We start from the raw sequence: 13271 nt of genomic DNA, 5'->3' as shown, positions 1-13271 counted from the left end.
TTAGCTACTGCTGATTGACAGGCAACCACGGCCGGTCATGTTCACAGCTTAGAGTTGCAGGTGTGAAGGCTGGTGAGGCTGCTTCTATTCCCCTTTGTCTCTCATACTATGGGCACCAGTGGACAGACATCTCAGGGCACTATCCCAGAGGAAAAAGCCGAGGTGCCTCAGTTGTTCAGTCGCAAGTTGTCTGACAACTCTTGACCAAGCCCAACTGTGTTAACACAATTTCAAGCCTCAGGTTCCCTCACATCTGCCACCATCCATTGGCCAAAGCAATTCACACGGTCAAACCCAAAGTCATGGGGCTAGCACCTACACCTCAGCCACCACCGTGTGGGAAAGTGTACTTCTCTCTTGGAGGTGGCATGAGAGGGAGCAGATACCTGTTAAACTCTCTAATTAATTGCCATGGTCCTCAATTTGTTTCTTTAGGTTTGCTAATCTTACCTTCTCATCTCTGAGGTCTTGTTATAAAATGGACCCAGGTTCCTACTGTTATACAGCTTAAAGCAATTGTGAGACATTTCCTTCTGTTCCTTGAGTGATTTTCTACATCAGGTTCTTTTGTCATAGCTTCCCCCCCTACCCCCGCCCCTGAATGTGGTTGAAGTTGCCATGCTGTTTTAACACATAAACTTGGGAACTGAGGGGCAGGAGGTTGGCCATATTTAATCACCAAATGGAACTTGAGAAGCTGACAGTCAGTCTCCTCCAAGAACCTGGGAAACTGCAGAGGTTTAGGACAGAAGTCTGGGTCTTCACCTTGTCCGAACTCACAGGCAGATGATGCTGTGATCTGTATTAGAATTGGAAGGAGCTTCTTACAAGTTTCCACAGGGAGAAACTTCTGCTTCTTACAGTCTCTTCCCTTTCGTCTCCACCCTTCCCAGGGGCTGAGGACTGATTTACCAGATGGGATGGGCATCTGCGCTCAGCCCTCCAGCTCTCTCTCCTCTTGGAGCCATCCTGCCCAGTGTTCTGGCCTGCTGCCTGCACCTAAGGGAAAGGACTGCTCTTGTCCAGTACTGCCTGTGACCAGTCGGACAACCATGTCTAATGTTGGGATGAATAGGCAGCAAGACCAATGCTGATTTCTCAAATCTGCTCTAAAAATGATACAAGTGACATCTGATTTCCAATTCTCAGATCCTGTAGCTACTTTTTGATTTATTCTGAATTTGGGTAGTGAAAAATATAATCAACCTCTCTCACACAACTAAATTCCACAGGAGAGGAATTAGTCTGGTATTAAATGGGGCTGCTGCTACTGCTAAGTCACTTCAGTCGTGTCCGACTCTGTGCGACTCCAGAGACGGCAGCCCACCAGGCTCCCCCGTCCCTGGGATTCTCCAGGCAAGAACACTGGAGTGGGTTGCCATTTCCTTCTCCAATGCATGAAAGTGAAAAGTGAAATTCAAGTCGCTCAGTCGTGTGTGACTCTTAGCGACCCCATGGACTGCAGCCCACCAGGCTCCTCCCTCCATGGGATTTTCCAGGCAAGAGTACTGGAGTGGGGTGCCATTGCCTTCTCCGTAAATGGGGCTAGGAAACCAGAATACAGGGAGTGACACAGCTTCGGATGTGGCCCAGGTATAAATTTTGGCTATGAACTTGGCCACAAGATCAACCACCCTGGGCGCCACTTCCTCGTCTGAAAGAAACCATCAGTCAAGACTCTTGGTTGTAATGGAAAGCTCCTTTGGTTAAACTGAAAGGAATTTATAAAAGGATGAGGCAGTTTCCCTGTCCCCTGCTTGCTCCCCAATCTCAGAGAAGGCTGGAGAAAAGGCCTAGTGCTTTCCTGTCAGGACGAAGCACACACCCAACCTCAAGCCTGCCCCAGGCACCCAGAGTGGCCTCCATCGCTGGCGTGGGAGGTGTCTCACGGCCTCCAGTACCTGCTCCCGCCTTCTCCAGCAGCAGTTCCAAGCCTCTGGGCGGCAGGCTCTGATTGGTGGAGCAGAAGCCATGCCACACTGCATGCTGGGAAAGAACATGGCTCCCACCTTAGACACGGAAGCGTGAATGTCAAAAGTATATTTCTTCAGAAAAGTTATCAGAGATGGGGGGTGGGGGGGCAAAGAGAAGGACGAGTATCCCACACACTCCCTCTCCAGAGACGCTGGGAGGATGAAAGACAATGGCTTCGGACTTTAGAGAGCAACACTTTTATTATTCCAAGGTTCCGCCCACTGCTGTTCCCTCCTTGGCTCCCTAGATCCCGATTGTGCCCCTCCTCCCCAACCAAGGCACTCTCCAGGCGAGGTGACAAAGATGGCAGTGAAGGAGGTGGAGGAGGAGGAACACCTTTACTGGAAAAGCAGTGTGGACACGAGTAGGGGGAGTGGATTGAGAGTGCGTGAGAGGCGGGATCCAGGGAGCCAGCGCCTTTTTCGGCACCCATCCTGGGGGCTGAGCAGAGACAGGCTGACACGCCCGGGCACGGCACCAACAAGGCCCTTCTCTCCTTTGAGAGAGGGCTTCATGGGTGAGGGGAAGGCAGGAGGCCTAGGGTTCCCATGAAGAGGGGGAGAGAAGCCACCGGGTTTCACCGATCCATGCTGTCATCAGTTGGGGTGGAGAAACAGGTCTGTAGCAACTTTTCACAGAACTCCAGCTCCTCCTGCATTGGGGTGGGAAATTGGAAGCCCTGAGTGTAGAAGCCAGACCCTGCGTCCACCAGCTCTGCACCCAGAAACGGCTCCTCTTCCCACCCGCCCCTGATGGAAAAATGAAGGTTTCCACAGATGTATACATGTCAAAACTTTTCAAATTGTACACTTTCAGTATAGGTAAGTTAAACGTCAATAAAGCTGTTCATACCATAGATTCAGAGAATAGATGCATGGATGCATCAAGCAAGGATGGCTGAAACTTCAGGACAGACCAGGGCAGGGGATCCCCCTGCCCAACCCCAGGCACATATCTCCACAGGTTCATGTGACAAGGTCAGAGGACAAGCCCCTGGGGAGTGGGCACTGTGCCTCTCCCAGTCACCCCTGCTCCTCACACCCAGTACCCAGGACCCCTCTGGAAATGCCTGACAGTGTTCATAGAAGAATGATCTCAGCAGAAGGTACGTCCCAAGAGGGTGGCATGTTTTCTGTGTCCACCTTTGCTGAAGCAACAGCATCTGGGTGGTATCATAAGGGCTGAATAAATTACTTAAGTACAGTTAACTAAATAACTTAGTCATTTAAATAATTAACTACTGAATATGTTATTTGTTGCTCTTATCACTTATTAGTTACTTACCTAGTTAACTAAATATCTGAGTTGTTATTTATCACATTACTATCTGTATAATTAAATATCTGAGTTATGTTATCACTTGTTACTTATCTATTTAACTATATGGTGAGTTATTTGTAATTTATTATTATCCTTTATCTAATGAAAAAGCTAATGAGTTGTAATTTATCACACATTTCTCACTTACCTATTTAATTCAATATTTAATTGGTTGCTATTTATCATTTACTTATTATTTATCAATCTAGTAAATATATTTGAATGATATGATATAAATAATGATATTAATTTGGATAGTAATTAGATGAATCTATTAACTCTTTAAGAAACCCTGAGCTTCTGTTTCTCCTTGCTGTCCCCCTGATGCTAACAGAGCATGAAGCATGTGGGAGGGGTCAATAAATGTGTGCTGAAGGATGTCTAGAGAAACACATGAATTGGAAACAAGGTGTAAACAGAGGCGTGGGCAAATCGGGCTTCCCTGGTGGCTCACTGGTTAAGAATCAGCCTGCCAGTGCGGAAGACATGGGATCGATCCCTGATCCGGGCTGATCCCACGTGCTGCAGTGCAGTTAATCCTGTGAGCCACAACTACTGAGATGGCACTCTAGAGCCTGTGCTCTGTAACAAGAGAAACCACTGCAGTGAGAAGCTGGTGCCCCACAAGTAGAGAGTAGCCCCCGCTCGCCACAACTTGAGAAGAGCCTGCCCAGCAATGACCCAGCACAGCCAAAAATAAATATATAATTTTTTTTTAAAGCATGGGGGACTAGACCAGAGGCCTGGAAGGCAGGCAGCAGGCTGGCCCCACCCCGCCTCGGCAGTACCTGGTACTCCTCGTGCTGCTGCAGCAGCTGGCACCGGTGCCGCAGAAGCTCCTCCAGGCCCAGCTCGGGCTCCCGGCACTCCCGCACGCCCTGGGGGAAGTCTGTCACCAAGCTGCAGGGACAGGACAGCCATCCTTGGGACCTCCCTCTGCCCCGCTGCTTTCCACCCCCCCATCGAGCCTGGGCAAGCCGCCGCCCCCCACTGGGCCTCAGTTTCCCCCTCTGCAACGTGGACTCCTGCCCCCACCCTACCCAAGGGACTTGGATGAGACTTGTACGGAACAGGGCGCTTAGCAAAGTGCCTGGTCTGGAGCCCACTCCACACGTGAGCGTTGCTGCCTGCTCGCTCAGCTGCTCCATTCTGCTGTCTTACGGCTCTAACCTGCCTGTGCTTTACATGCGGGATGGGGAGAATGAGTGGGAGGAAAACTGTCTCCCTCCTCCCCAGGGTGCTGTGTCAGCCCCTACAGTGAGGAGACTGAGGCTCCGGGAAGGCCAGCACCCTGATTTCTGCTCCTCTCTGACCCTAAACCCTTTACCCACCACCGGGCTAGTCCCCTGGCGCCCCATCTGACCCTAACCCTTTACCCGCCACCGGGCCAGTCCCCTGGCGCCCCATCTGACCCTAACCCTCTACACCCCACCTGGCCAGTCCCCTGGCGCCCAGCGCACCTGCACAAGGCTCCGAGCACGTGCTCGTGGAAGGGGCTGTGTTCTGTCCGCACGAGGGCCACCAGCTGCTGGACCATGCCCATTGCACACAGGGTCCCTAGGGAAGGGCCACAGGGTCAGAGGAGCAGCCATCCTCCCGTGCACTCCCCCGGGAACCACCCTAGCTCCCCGCCCAGGCCGCCCCACCTTTGTGTTCAGGGTGGCCCACCAGCAGGTTCTGCAGCAGGAACGCCGACTTGACCTTGAGCTTCTGCACCTGCTGCTGCATGGCCCGCATCAACACGGAGAAGCCGTCCAGGCGGAGGAACTGCAGCAGCCCGGCCTCCTGCTCCCGGACCAGGCCTGGGGAGGGGGGCAGGCAGGGCCTTGAGGTGCCAGTCACCATCACCATCATCACCACCAATATCTTCATCGTTACCGCTGCCATCAGCACTAGAAACACCAGTCATCACCACCACCACCACCACCATGAACACCACAACCATCGCCTGCAAGGCCACCACCGCCATCACCGTCATCGCCACAAACACCATCATTACCATCACCATCACCACCACCACCACAAACACCACAATCATCACCTTCTGGACCACCATTCTCACCACCATCACCATCACCACCATGGATTTCTATGGGCCCATGCTTCGCAGGCATTACCTTTAAATATTTTTAGCTGAGACACAATTCCACAGCCTGTACAATTTACCTTTTTAAACTATACAGTTCAGTGGTTTTCAGTATATTCACAAGGTTGGCTGACCATAACTATCTAACAACAGAATGTTTTTATCACTCCCCAAAGAAGCCCTGTACTGGTTAGTGGTCTCTCCGGCAATTGGCAACCACTGATCTGCTTTCCGTGGATTTGCCCATTCCGCACATTTCACGTGAATGGAATTGTACACTCTGTGGCCTTCTGTGCCTGGCCTCTCTCACTCAGCATAATGTCTTCCAGGTTCATCCAGGTTACAGCATGAGTCAGTAACTTCTTTCCTTCTAATGGCTGACTAGTACCCACTGTATGAATATACATTTTGTTCCCGCATCCTCTGAGGAGCACATTATCTCTTTTTAACTCTCCACACCATCCTAGGAGGTGACTCCCATTTTACTGATGAGGAGACTAAGAGCAGAGAGCCAGACTACAGCCTGAGGGTGCCAGGAACCCTGCACGGCCTCCACGCACGATGAGAACCAGGGTGCAGGGTGCACTTCCAGTTAGGTGCCTACCCTTGGGCAGGGTCTAGGCCAGGACAGATGGGAGTCTCCAGAAACCAGTAGCCACTAAATACCTGACAAGTGCCCCTGAGGACCTGAGTTGTTAATCTCAGTTGAGTTTCATTCATTTCGATTTAAGTTAAGCAGTGAAGCGGTGGTATGGTATTTTCCCGTGAAGCACAACTTTGTCCCTTCACTAGAATTCGCCCCATGCTGATCGCTGAAAATGCAGCCTGAGTTGAGATGCTTATGTGCAGGATACACACCAGGTTTCAAAGACTTAACGTGGGAAAAGATAAAAAGATCTAAAGTAGCTTATTAACATGCCACATAACGATGGGCTGAAACGATAATAGTTTGGCTGCTGCTGCTGCTAAGTCGCTTCAGTCGTGTCCTACTCTGTGCGACCCGTTAAATACACCATTACTCAGTTTAAAAAAATAAAGACCGGCAGATGGGGAGGTAGACGTGATGACCTTCCGCGTCTGCTCAGTGGGCACGGCCTATCGGCTCTGTCAGGCCGTATCCGGGGGCAACGGCTCCCCTCCACCCGGGGCCTCTCCGCTGGGCCCAATCCCTGTGCACCGGGGCTGCGCTGTGCGCTGGAGGGGGTTGAGCGGCACCCCGGGCCTAAGCCCAGCCGGTGCCAGGAACCTGGAGATGCATCTACCGGGACACCCCTCCCCCTCACCACGCCCACTCCTCCGCCATCCGACCCCCTCTTGGTCTGCGGCCAGAGGGTGAACCGCTGTGAGCCTCCGTGCACGGGGCAGCAGGAGCAGTCAGGAGACCGACCACCAAAGCAGCTGGTCGCACCAGGGCTGGCCGGTCCCCGTGCTGGCCGGTCCCCGGCACTTTCCAGATGGTAGCGTACCCCGCAACCACGCCCACCCCCCAAAAAAAGACCACAGATGCTACTGAACTGTACGCTTAAAAATAGTTATGCGAATTCTACATCAATTTTCTAAAAGATAAAAGGCCTCAGCCATAAGAGAGAAAAATGAAATGTCACTTGCAACAGCATGGATGGGCTTGGAGGTTTCACGCTTGGGGAAGTCAGACAGACAAAGAAAGACATTTGTGTACTATCACTTACATGTGGAATCTAAGAAGTAAAACTACAGCGTGTAACAAAAAGAAGCAGACTCACAAATGTAGTGGCTACCAGTGAGGCAGGGGGCAGGGACAGGGCAGGGGTGGGTTTTAAGACGTACCAAAAAAAATGAATAAGAGGCAGTACTTTCTAAGCTCCTGGAGGGGTGGGGGTAAGGGGGGGTCCGGGACTGCGTACGTTCTCTGCAGAAGTGGACTGCCCATTGTCAGGACACTCCCGCAGCAGCCCCCGCCCGAGGACCCCCGTGACGGGGGTGATCAGCCCAGACGTCCACAGCCCCGCAGCCGACAGCCTTGAGGGGCCTCAGAGCGCTCGGGCTGGGCCTCGCCCCGCGTCCCCAGGGTCCGCTCGCTGAGCAGAGCGGCCCCACCCCCCACCCCCACGGCCGGGACACTCACAGGAGATGGCGAAGAGAGCCTTGACGCGCACCGCATCGCAGGGGTCCCGGTCCAGCAGGCGCAGCAGCTTGCGCAGGGCGCCGAGGCCCAGCACCTGCTCCTGGATGGCCGCCACGTTCTGGCTGCATGTGCCGATGAGCTGTGCCGCCCGCCACCGCAGCCCCGCTGGCCCCGCCTCCAGGTAGCGGCCCACCAGCAGGTGCATGCCGGACAGCTGGCAGAAGTCTGGGAGGAGAGAGTAGCAGGCAGGCCAGGTGTGACAGGCTGAGCTGGGTCCTACCCCCAGATTTACATGGAAGCCCCAACCCCCAGGGGATTCCCGGGGGGGTGCCAGTGGCAAAGAACCCGCTTGTCAATGCAGAGACACAGGTTCAATCCCTGGGTCGGGAAGATCCCCTGGAGGAGGGCATGGCAACCCACTCCAGTATTCTTGCCTGGAGAATCCCCATGGACAGAGGAGCCTGGTGGGCTACAGTCCATGGGGTCGCAAAGAGTTGGACATGACTGAAGCAACTCAGGATACATGCATGCAAGGTGAAATAATGTCACAGGATGGGGCCCTAATCCAACAGGAATGGCGCCCTTATGAAAAGAGGAGACGAGGACACAGACACACACAGACGGATGGCTGTGTAGGAACAGCGGGAAGCTCCCCACATACAAGCCAAGGAGAGGGGCCTCAGAAGAAACTGACCCTCAGACTGACAGCCTTCAGAATTGTGAGAGAGCAGACTTCTGGTGTCGAAGCCCCGCAGTCCACACTGCTTTGTTAGGGCAGCCAGAACGGACGGAAAACCAGCTGAAGCTGAGGGAGCCTGCCTCCAAGGGCTGGCCCTCCCTAGGCACCCAACTGGGGGTCTGTCCAACGCTGGCATGTCTCAATAAGGTCAGTGGCCCAGGATCCAGCCCACTAAATGCCAGTTCTGACACCTGGTCTGTGACAATCTGAACATCCCCTGGGGAAACAGACCACAACAGACCAGAGGTCTGCAATCTACAGCCCAACGCCTGTTTTCTGAATTGGTCAGCTTGGCTGTTCTTCAAAAAGTGAAAGAGAGTTATCATGTGACCACTCCAACATATATGTATCCACAAGCCTCAAGAGCAGAAACTGGAACAGATGCTTGCTTGTACCCCAGTGTCCACAGCAGGATTATTTACAATAACCGAAGGGGGAAATGACCAAATGTCCGTCAACTGATGACAGGATGAACGGCACACAGCCTAGCTACACACTAGAGTATTCGCCACAAAAAGGAGTAAATTTCTGATACAGCTATGACCTGTAAGAACCTTGAAAATATCACACTTGGAGAAGAAAGCCCGTAGCAAAAAGGTCACATATTCTACTGTCCCTCGTACATAAAATGTCCAGAACAGACAAATCCACATCCTCAGCAACTACACCATGCCACGCCACTCCAAGTGGAAGTGACGACTTGTCTTTCTAGCGGCTTCTCGGCCTTTGAGATGAAACCCACAGCGCCGGCCTTGGCCTGGGAGCCGCTGTATGCCCAGCACAGGTCACTACCCAGCCCTCGCCCCTCACTCTCTCTGCTCTGTTCTGCCCACCTCACTGCTGTTCCACCCCGGCCAGGCAGGTTCCCACCTCAGGGCCTTTGCACAGGTCGTTCCCTCTGCCTGGGATGCTTTTCTCCAGAGCTGATCCCATGACTCACGGCCTCCCTTCAGGTCTCTGATCACGTGTCACCCCTCGGGGAGGCCTTCTCTGACCATCCCATCTAGGACCACCTCGTGTCTCTTACTCTGGGGAATAGCACGGGGATCCCGGCGGACCAGGGTGAGATGGTCAGCCCCATCAGGGAGGCGGTGGACGGGACCTTGTGCCATCGTAGCCCCTGTCAGCAGGCAGACCAAGCAGCGGGGGACAGGGCAGTCTCAGCTGGGGCCTGAGTCAGAGCCAGACTGGAGGGGGGAGGCCGGGAGGCTTGGGAGGAGGCAGGCTGCATGGTGCCTGAGGCAAAGGACAAAGGGCTGGGCTGCAGCAGGACCCGGGGCGGGGGGAGGAGGAAGAGGCGGCAAGAGACAGAGGCAGACAGGAAGGCAGAAGAGGCAGGACCCTGGCGGCGGGGGGGCAGGCCCGGGCAGGCTGGTTGTACCTGCTGCATTGTCCATGTTCTCACACAGGTCTGCCAGCAGCTCCAGGGCTCCCTCGCGCTCCTGCTGGTCAGCGGCCAGTTCAGCCTCGCCAGCCGAGGAGGGCGTGGGCTGGGACAGCACCCGGAGGCAGTTCTTCATCTGCTCCACCTCCTCCCGCTGGCCCCGGAAGGCTGCGGACATGGCCTCCTGCAGCCACTGGCGCCTCTGCAAGGTGAAGCGGGGCAGGAGAAAGAAGCAAACCTTATCAATCATCGACTCAGGAGTAACAGTCATTACCAATAACAGCCGGGGCGTCCCTGGCAGTCCACTGGTTAAGAGTTGGCACTTCCACTGCAAGGGGCACAGGTTTGATCCCTGGTCAGGGAAGTTCCCCATGCCAAGAGGCACAGGCAAAGGAAAAAATAATAATAACAGCCAACATTGAGGGCCGAGTGTCCTTCAACCAACAGATACCTCCCAGGCACCTTTTCCACTAATGCTCTTTTCTGGACACTGCATCTATGGAGAGACTGGTTGTGGGGCGTGACGGGAAAAAAAGGGTCAGCGACACCTAGGTTCTTGTCCTGAACAACTAGAAAGGGACGGGGCAGATGGCAAGAGAAGCAGGTGTGGAGTGAGACGAGTAGAAATTGGTGCTGATTTTTGAACTTGTTAAGTTTGGGGGATCCATGACATACACAAGGCAAAATATTGAGAAAGACGCCTGAAGCTCAGGAAGGAGGGCCAGCCTGGAGCTGGATTTCTCAGCCATGACCCTACTGACACCCTGAGCTGGACCGTTCTGCAGTGGGGGTCATCTGTGCACTGGAGGACGCTGAGCCGCATCCCTGACGTCCACCCACGAGATGCCAACAGCACTGCCCCCACGCCCACAACCCGCCAGTTTCCAACAACCAAGAATGTCTCCGCCCATTGCCAAAGGTGGTTAAAACCATCCCTCCAGCAGAGAACCACTGGCTAGAGATATAAACTTGAGAGTCGTCAGAGTAAAACCTCAACCCAATGTGAGATGACACAGGAAGTGAATGTAGAAGAGAGAGTGCTAGTGTGCTCCATGGTCGAGGGACTGGAAAATGAGGATGAACCAACCGAGGCGATGGGGAAGAAGAGCCAGTGAGTGGGATGAAAACCAGAAAACCACACTGGTTCATGCTCCAGAAGCCACATGAAGAAAGAGCTCAAGGGGACAGGTTCGTCATCGAATGCTGCTCGTAGGTCAAATAAGATAAGCACTGAGAACTGGCCACTGGGTGTTTTTCTTTTTGGCCCGACTCTATGCTAAGTGCTCAGATGAAGGATCTGAAGTCATAGTCCTGGATAAATGTGGGCAAGATGTTAACCTTCTCCGTGCCTGTTGGACCGCCTCATGGTCCTAGAGGTTCAGTGACTCCATGGACGTGCCTGTATTAACACCACGCTTCACACACTGCAACTGTCACCGCCAAGCACGCATCACGTAGAGCAAATACCGTTCTTGACTTCCAGAACAGCCTTCCATGCTTAAGCATTAACATCACTGCTATTCCCACTTCACAGATGAGAAAATGGAGACACAGAAAAGGGTGACGTGCCCAAGGTCACACAGTCAGCCATCCACAACACCTAAGTCAGATCTAAGTGGTCTGTCCACAGAACTCTTATGAGACTCTGCTCTTAATGAGAATATCCTGCTGCCTTCAGGAGCACAGCTCCTGTGTACCAGGTGTGATGTTGAGACCCACTTCAACAGGACTCTCAGAACTACCCTGTGAAGGGCCACTCCTCCTTATCATCAACATCAACTTGCAATTGAGAATCGATGCTCAGAAAGATGGAGTGATACCCCCAAGGTCACACAGCTATAACATACTGAAGCCATGTCTGTCTCGCTCTGGCGTGCCCTTGCATTTTCTTTTTTTACCATGAGGTTATTCTGCCTTCCTGCACAGTGCAGGGTCCTGGGATCTGACTTTCAGTCTACAGTAACCCTATGGAGCACAAATACAGCCTCCTATGCCTTCACATAGGCACTACCGCCCCTCCCCAGATATCTCTGTTCCCAAACCCCTCACCCCACCTTCTCGGGCCCCCGCCCTTTACCTCCTCACTCATGGGTTCTGGAGGGGGGTCTGGCTCTTCAGAGCCCGCCGTGATAGCCATCTGCAGCAGGCCTTGGAGATTTCGCGGCGGCGGGGGATGGCCCGAGCCGCCCTCGGAGGAGCCGCTGCCCCCTGACGAGCAATCCTGGGAGGCTGAGGGCAGCGCCAGGGGAAGGCGACTGCCCCCGGAGCCCTGGTTCGCCATGGGCAGTTTGCGAAGAAAGGAAGAATGTGTTGGGGTAGGGGGTGGTCACCGCTGAAGTAGCTCTGGCGTCCTGACGGGTCGACTCCTGGGGGTCTGCTGAGAAGGTGGCGTTTTAGGGGAGCTCGGCGGCCCCGCATGACTCCAAACCACGCTGCCCACACCTCCTTTAACCACGGCCCACTTTTCTTCTTTCATACCAACAGGCCCCTTACCCAAAGTCAGCAGTCCCTCTCTCCTCCCTAGCAACAGGCCCCACCCACTCTCCCTAGCAACCCCCTCCTCCATCTCCACCGCGGTCGTTCCCATCTCTTAGCAACCCCAAGCCCAGCCTTCAGAGCAAGAAGCCCTCCCTTTGCTCATCTTAGCGACAGGTCCCCTCCCTCCTGTCCGACGAGGGGAGCCAGAGCGGGCGGACCTCACCTCCCCGAGCCTCGTGTCGCCGCCGCTACCGAAGATAGACTCGCCCGCACCTGACTCTACTGGGCGCCGCCATATTGACCGGAAACACGCACGGTCTGGCCCGGAAGTTCCCGGCGCAGCCACACCAATTGGGGCCGTGAGGCGGATTCCCCGGGCTCTTAAGTTCTTCCCACCTGGCGGGACACCTGGATCGGCCCGGCCCCTCGCCCCGGCCACGCCCGGCGCGCGCACACCCTGGCCGAAGTCCCGCCCCCGGCCAGGGCCCCGCCCCCGATAAGCCCCACCTCCTCACCCTCACTGCAAGCTCCACCCGTGCCCTGTGCAGGCCCCGCCCTCCGGCCTGGCCCCGCCCCTGATAGGCCCCGCCCACGCATTCGCCTCCTGTCCCGGTTCTGCGCTCCGTCCCGCCCCGCCGCTTCAGGCTCCGCCCCTGTTCCAGGGCTTTCGGCCACTCCCAGCTAAGACCCGCCCCGCGGGCTGGAGCACCCGCCGCTCCGCGTTAAGCTTGGGGCCCTTTCAACTCTGCTTGGGCCTCCCCGTGCTCTCAGCACTAATATCTGACCCGGGCGGCGTCTGGCCTATCGCAGCCCGCTCTTGGCTTCTATTTCCCCATTCCTCGTAAGGGGCTCCCCGTTCTCCCCACTGCACCTCCTGTGCAGACCACTCTTATCGTTCCCCCAGCGTCTCCCTCGTGGAATCTTCTCTGGGTCGTGCCAGGTGCACCCAGAGGTGATTCTTGAAGCCTGGAAGTAAAATTCCCTGGGGAAAGGTGGTTTAGGCAGCTCGAGGCCTCCCTGCACCAGATTTAGGGTTCAGATTTGGGACTGTGGGCTAGGCTTAAATAAATCCTAATTCTAGTCTTCCATACAAGGCCCTCCCACTCTAGGAAAAGGTTATACTCAACTTTGGTGGGGCCCACAATCACATGTATATTGAGCGCACTGCTGGGTGTGGGATGTGAAG

The 13271-nt window shown here is 54.6% G+C and overlaps 1 protein-coding gene across 3 annotated transcripts; it reads right to left on the bottom strand.

Moving 5' to 3' along the window:
* Positions 1 to 2155: 2155 nt before the first annotated feature.
* HSPBP1 (HSPA (Hsp70) binding protein 1) lies at positions 2156 to 12466 on the bottom strand. 3 transcript variants are annotated; one of them, XM_055553102.1, is made up of 8 exons: positions 12309 to 12466; positions 11685 to 11981; positions 9605 to 9809; positions 7485 to 7709; positions 4941 to 5096; positions 4755 to 4851; positions 4083 to 4194; positions 2156 to 2626 (listed from the first exon to the last, which is right to left on the bottom strand). In XM_055553102.1, the coding sequence occupies exons 2-8, from the start codon at positions 11886 to 11888 to the stop codon at positions 2552 to 2554; spliced, it is 1074 nt and encodes a 357-aa protein (XP_055409077.1). In that variant the 5' UTR covers positions 11889 to 11981; positions 12309 to 12466; the 3' UTR covers positions 2156 to 2551. The 3 variants fall into 3 exon arrangements, 2 of the variants coding, with proteins under 2 accessions (XP_055409077.1, XP_055409078.1); XM_055553103.1 differs by having other exon boundaries at positions 11685 to 11984; positions 12309 to 12455; XR_008704200.1 differs by having other exon boundaries at positions 2590 to 2626; positions 4963 to 5096.
* Between the last annotated feature and the right edge of the window lie 805 nt (positions 12467 to 13271).

This window comes from Bubalus kerabau, chromosome 17 (assembly GCF_029407905.1).
Source record: "Bubalus kerabau isolate K-KA32 ecotype Philippines breed swamp buffalo chromosome 17, PCC_UOA_SB_1v2, whole genome shotgun sequence".
Lineage (NCBI taxonomy): Eukaryota > Metazoa > Chordata > Mammalia > Artiodactyla > Bovidae > Bubalus > Bubalus kerabau.
This window is presented reverse-complemented; position numbering and strand designations above follow the sequence as displayed.

Bases quoted from the DNA above. Each gene is read 5' to 3' on its own strand.
- HSPBP1 (XM_055553102.1), bottom strand. From the start codon at position 11,888: ATGGCGAACCAGGGCTCCGGGGGCAGTCGCCTTCCCCTGGCGCTGCCC. The intron at 5,097-7,484 runs GTGAGTGTCCCG...CCCCCTCCCCAG, and splicing joins GGCTCTCTTCGCCATCTCCT to GCCTGGTCCGGGAGCAGGAG. The intron at 4,852-4,940 runs GTGGGGCGGCCT...GCCCTTCCCTAG, and splicing joins GGGCCACCCTGAACACAAAG to GGACCCTGTGTGCAATGGGC.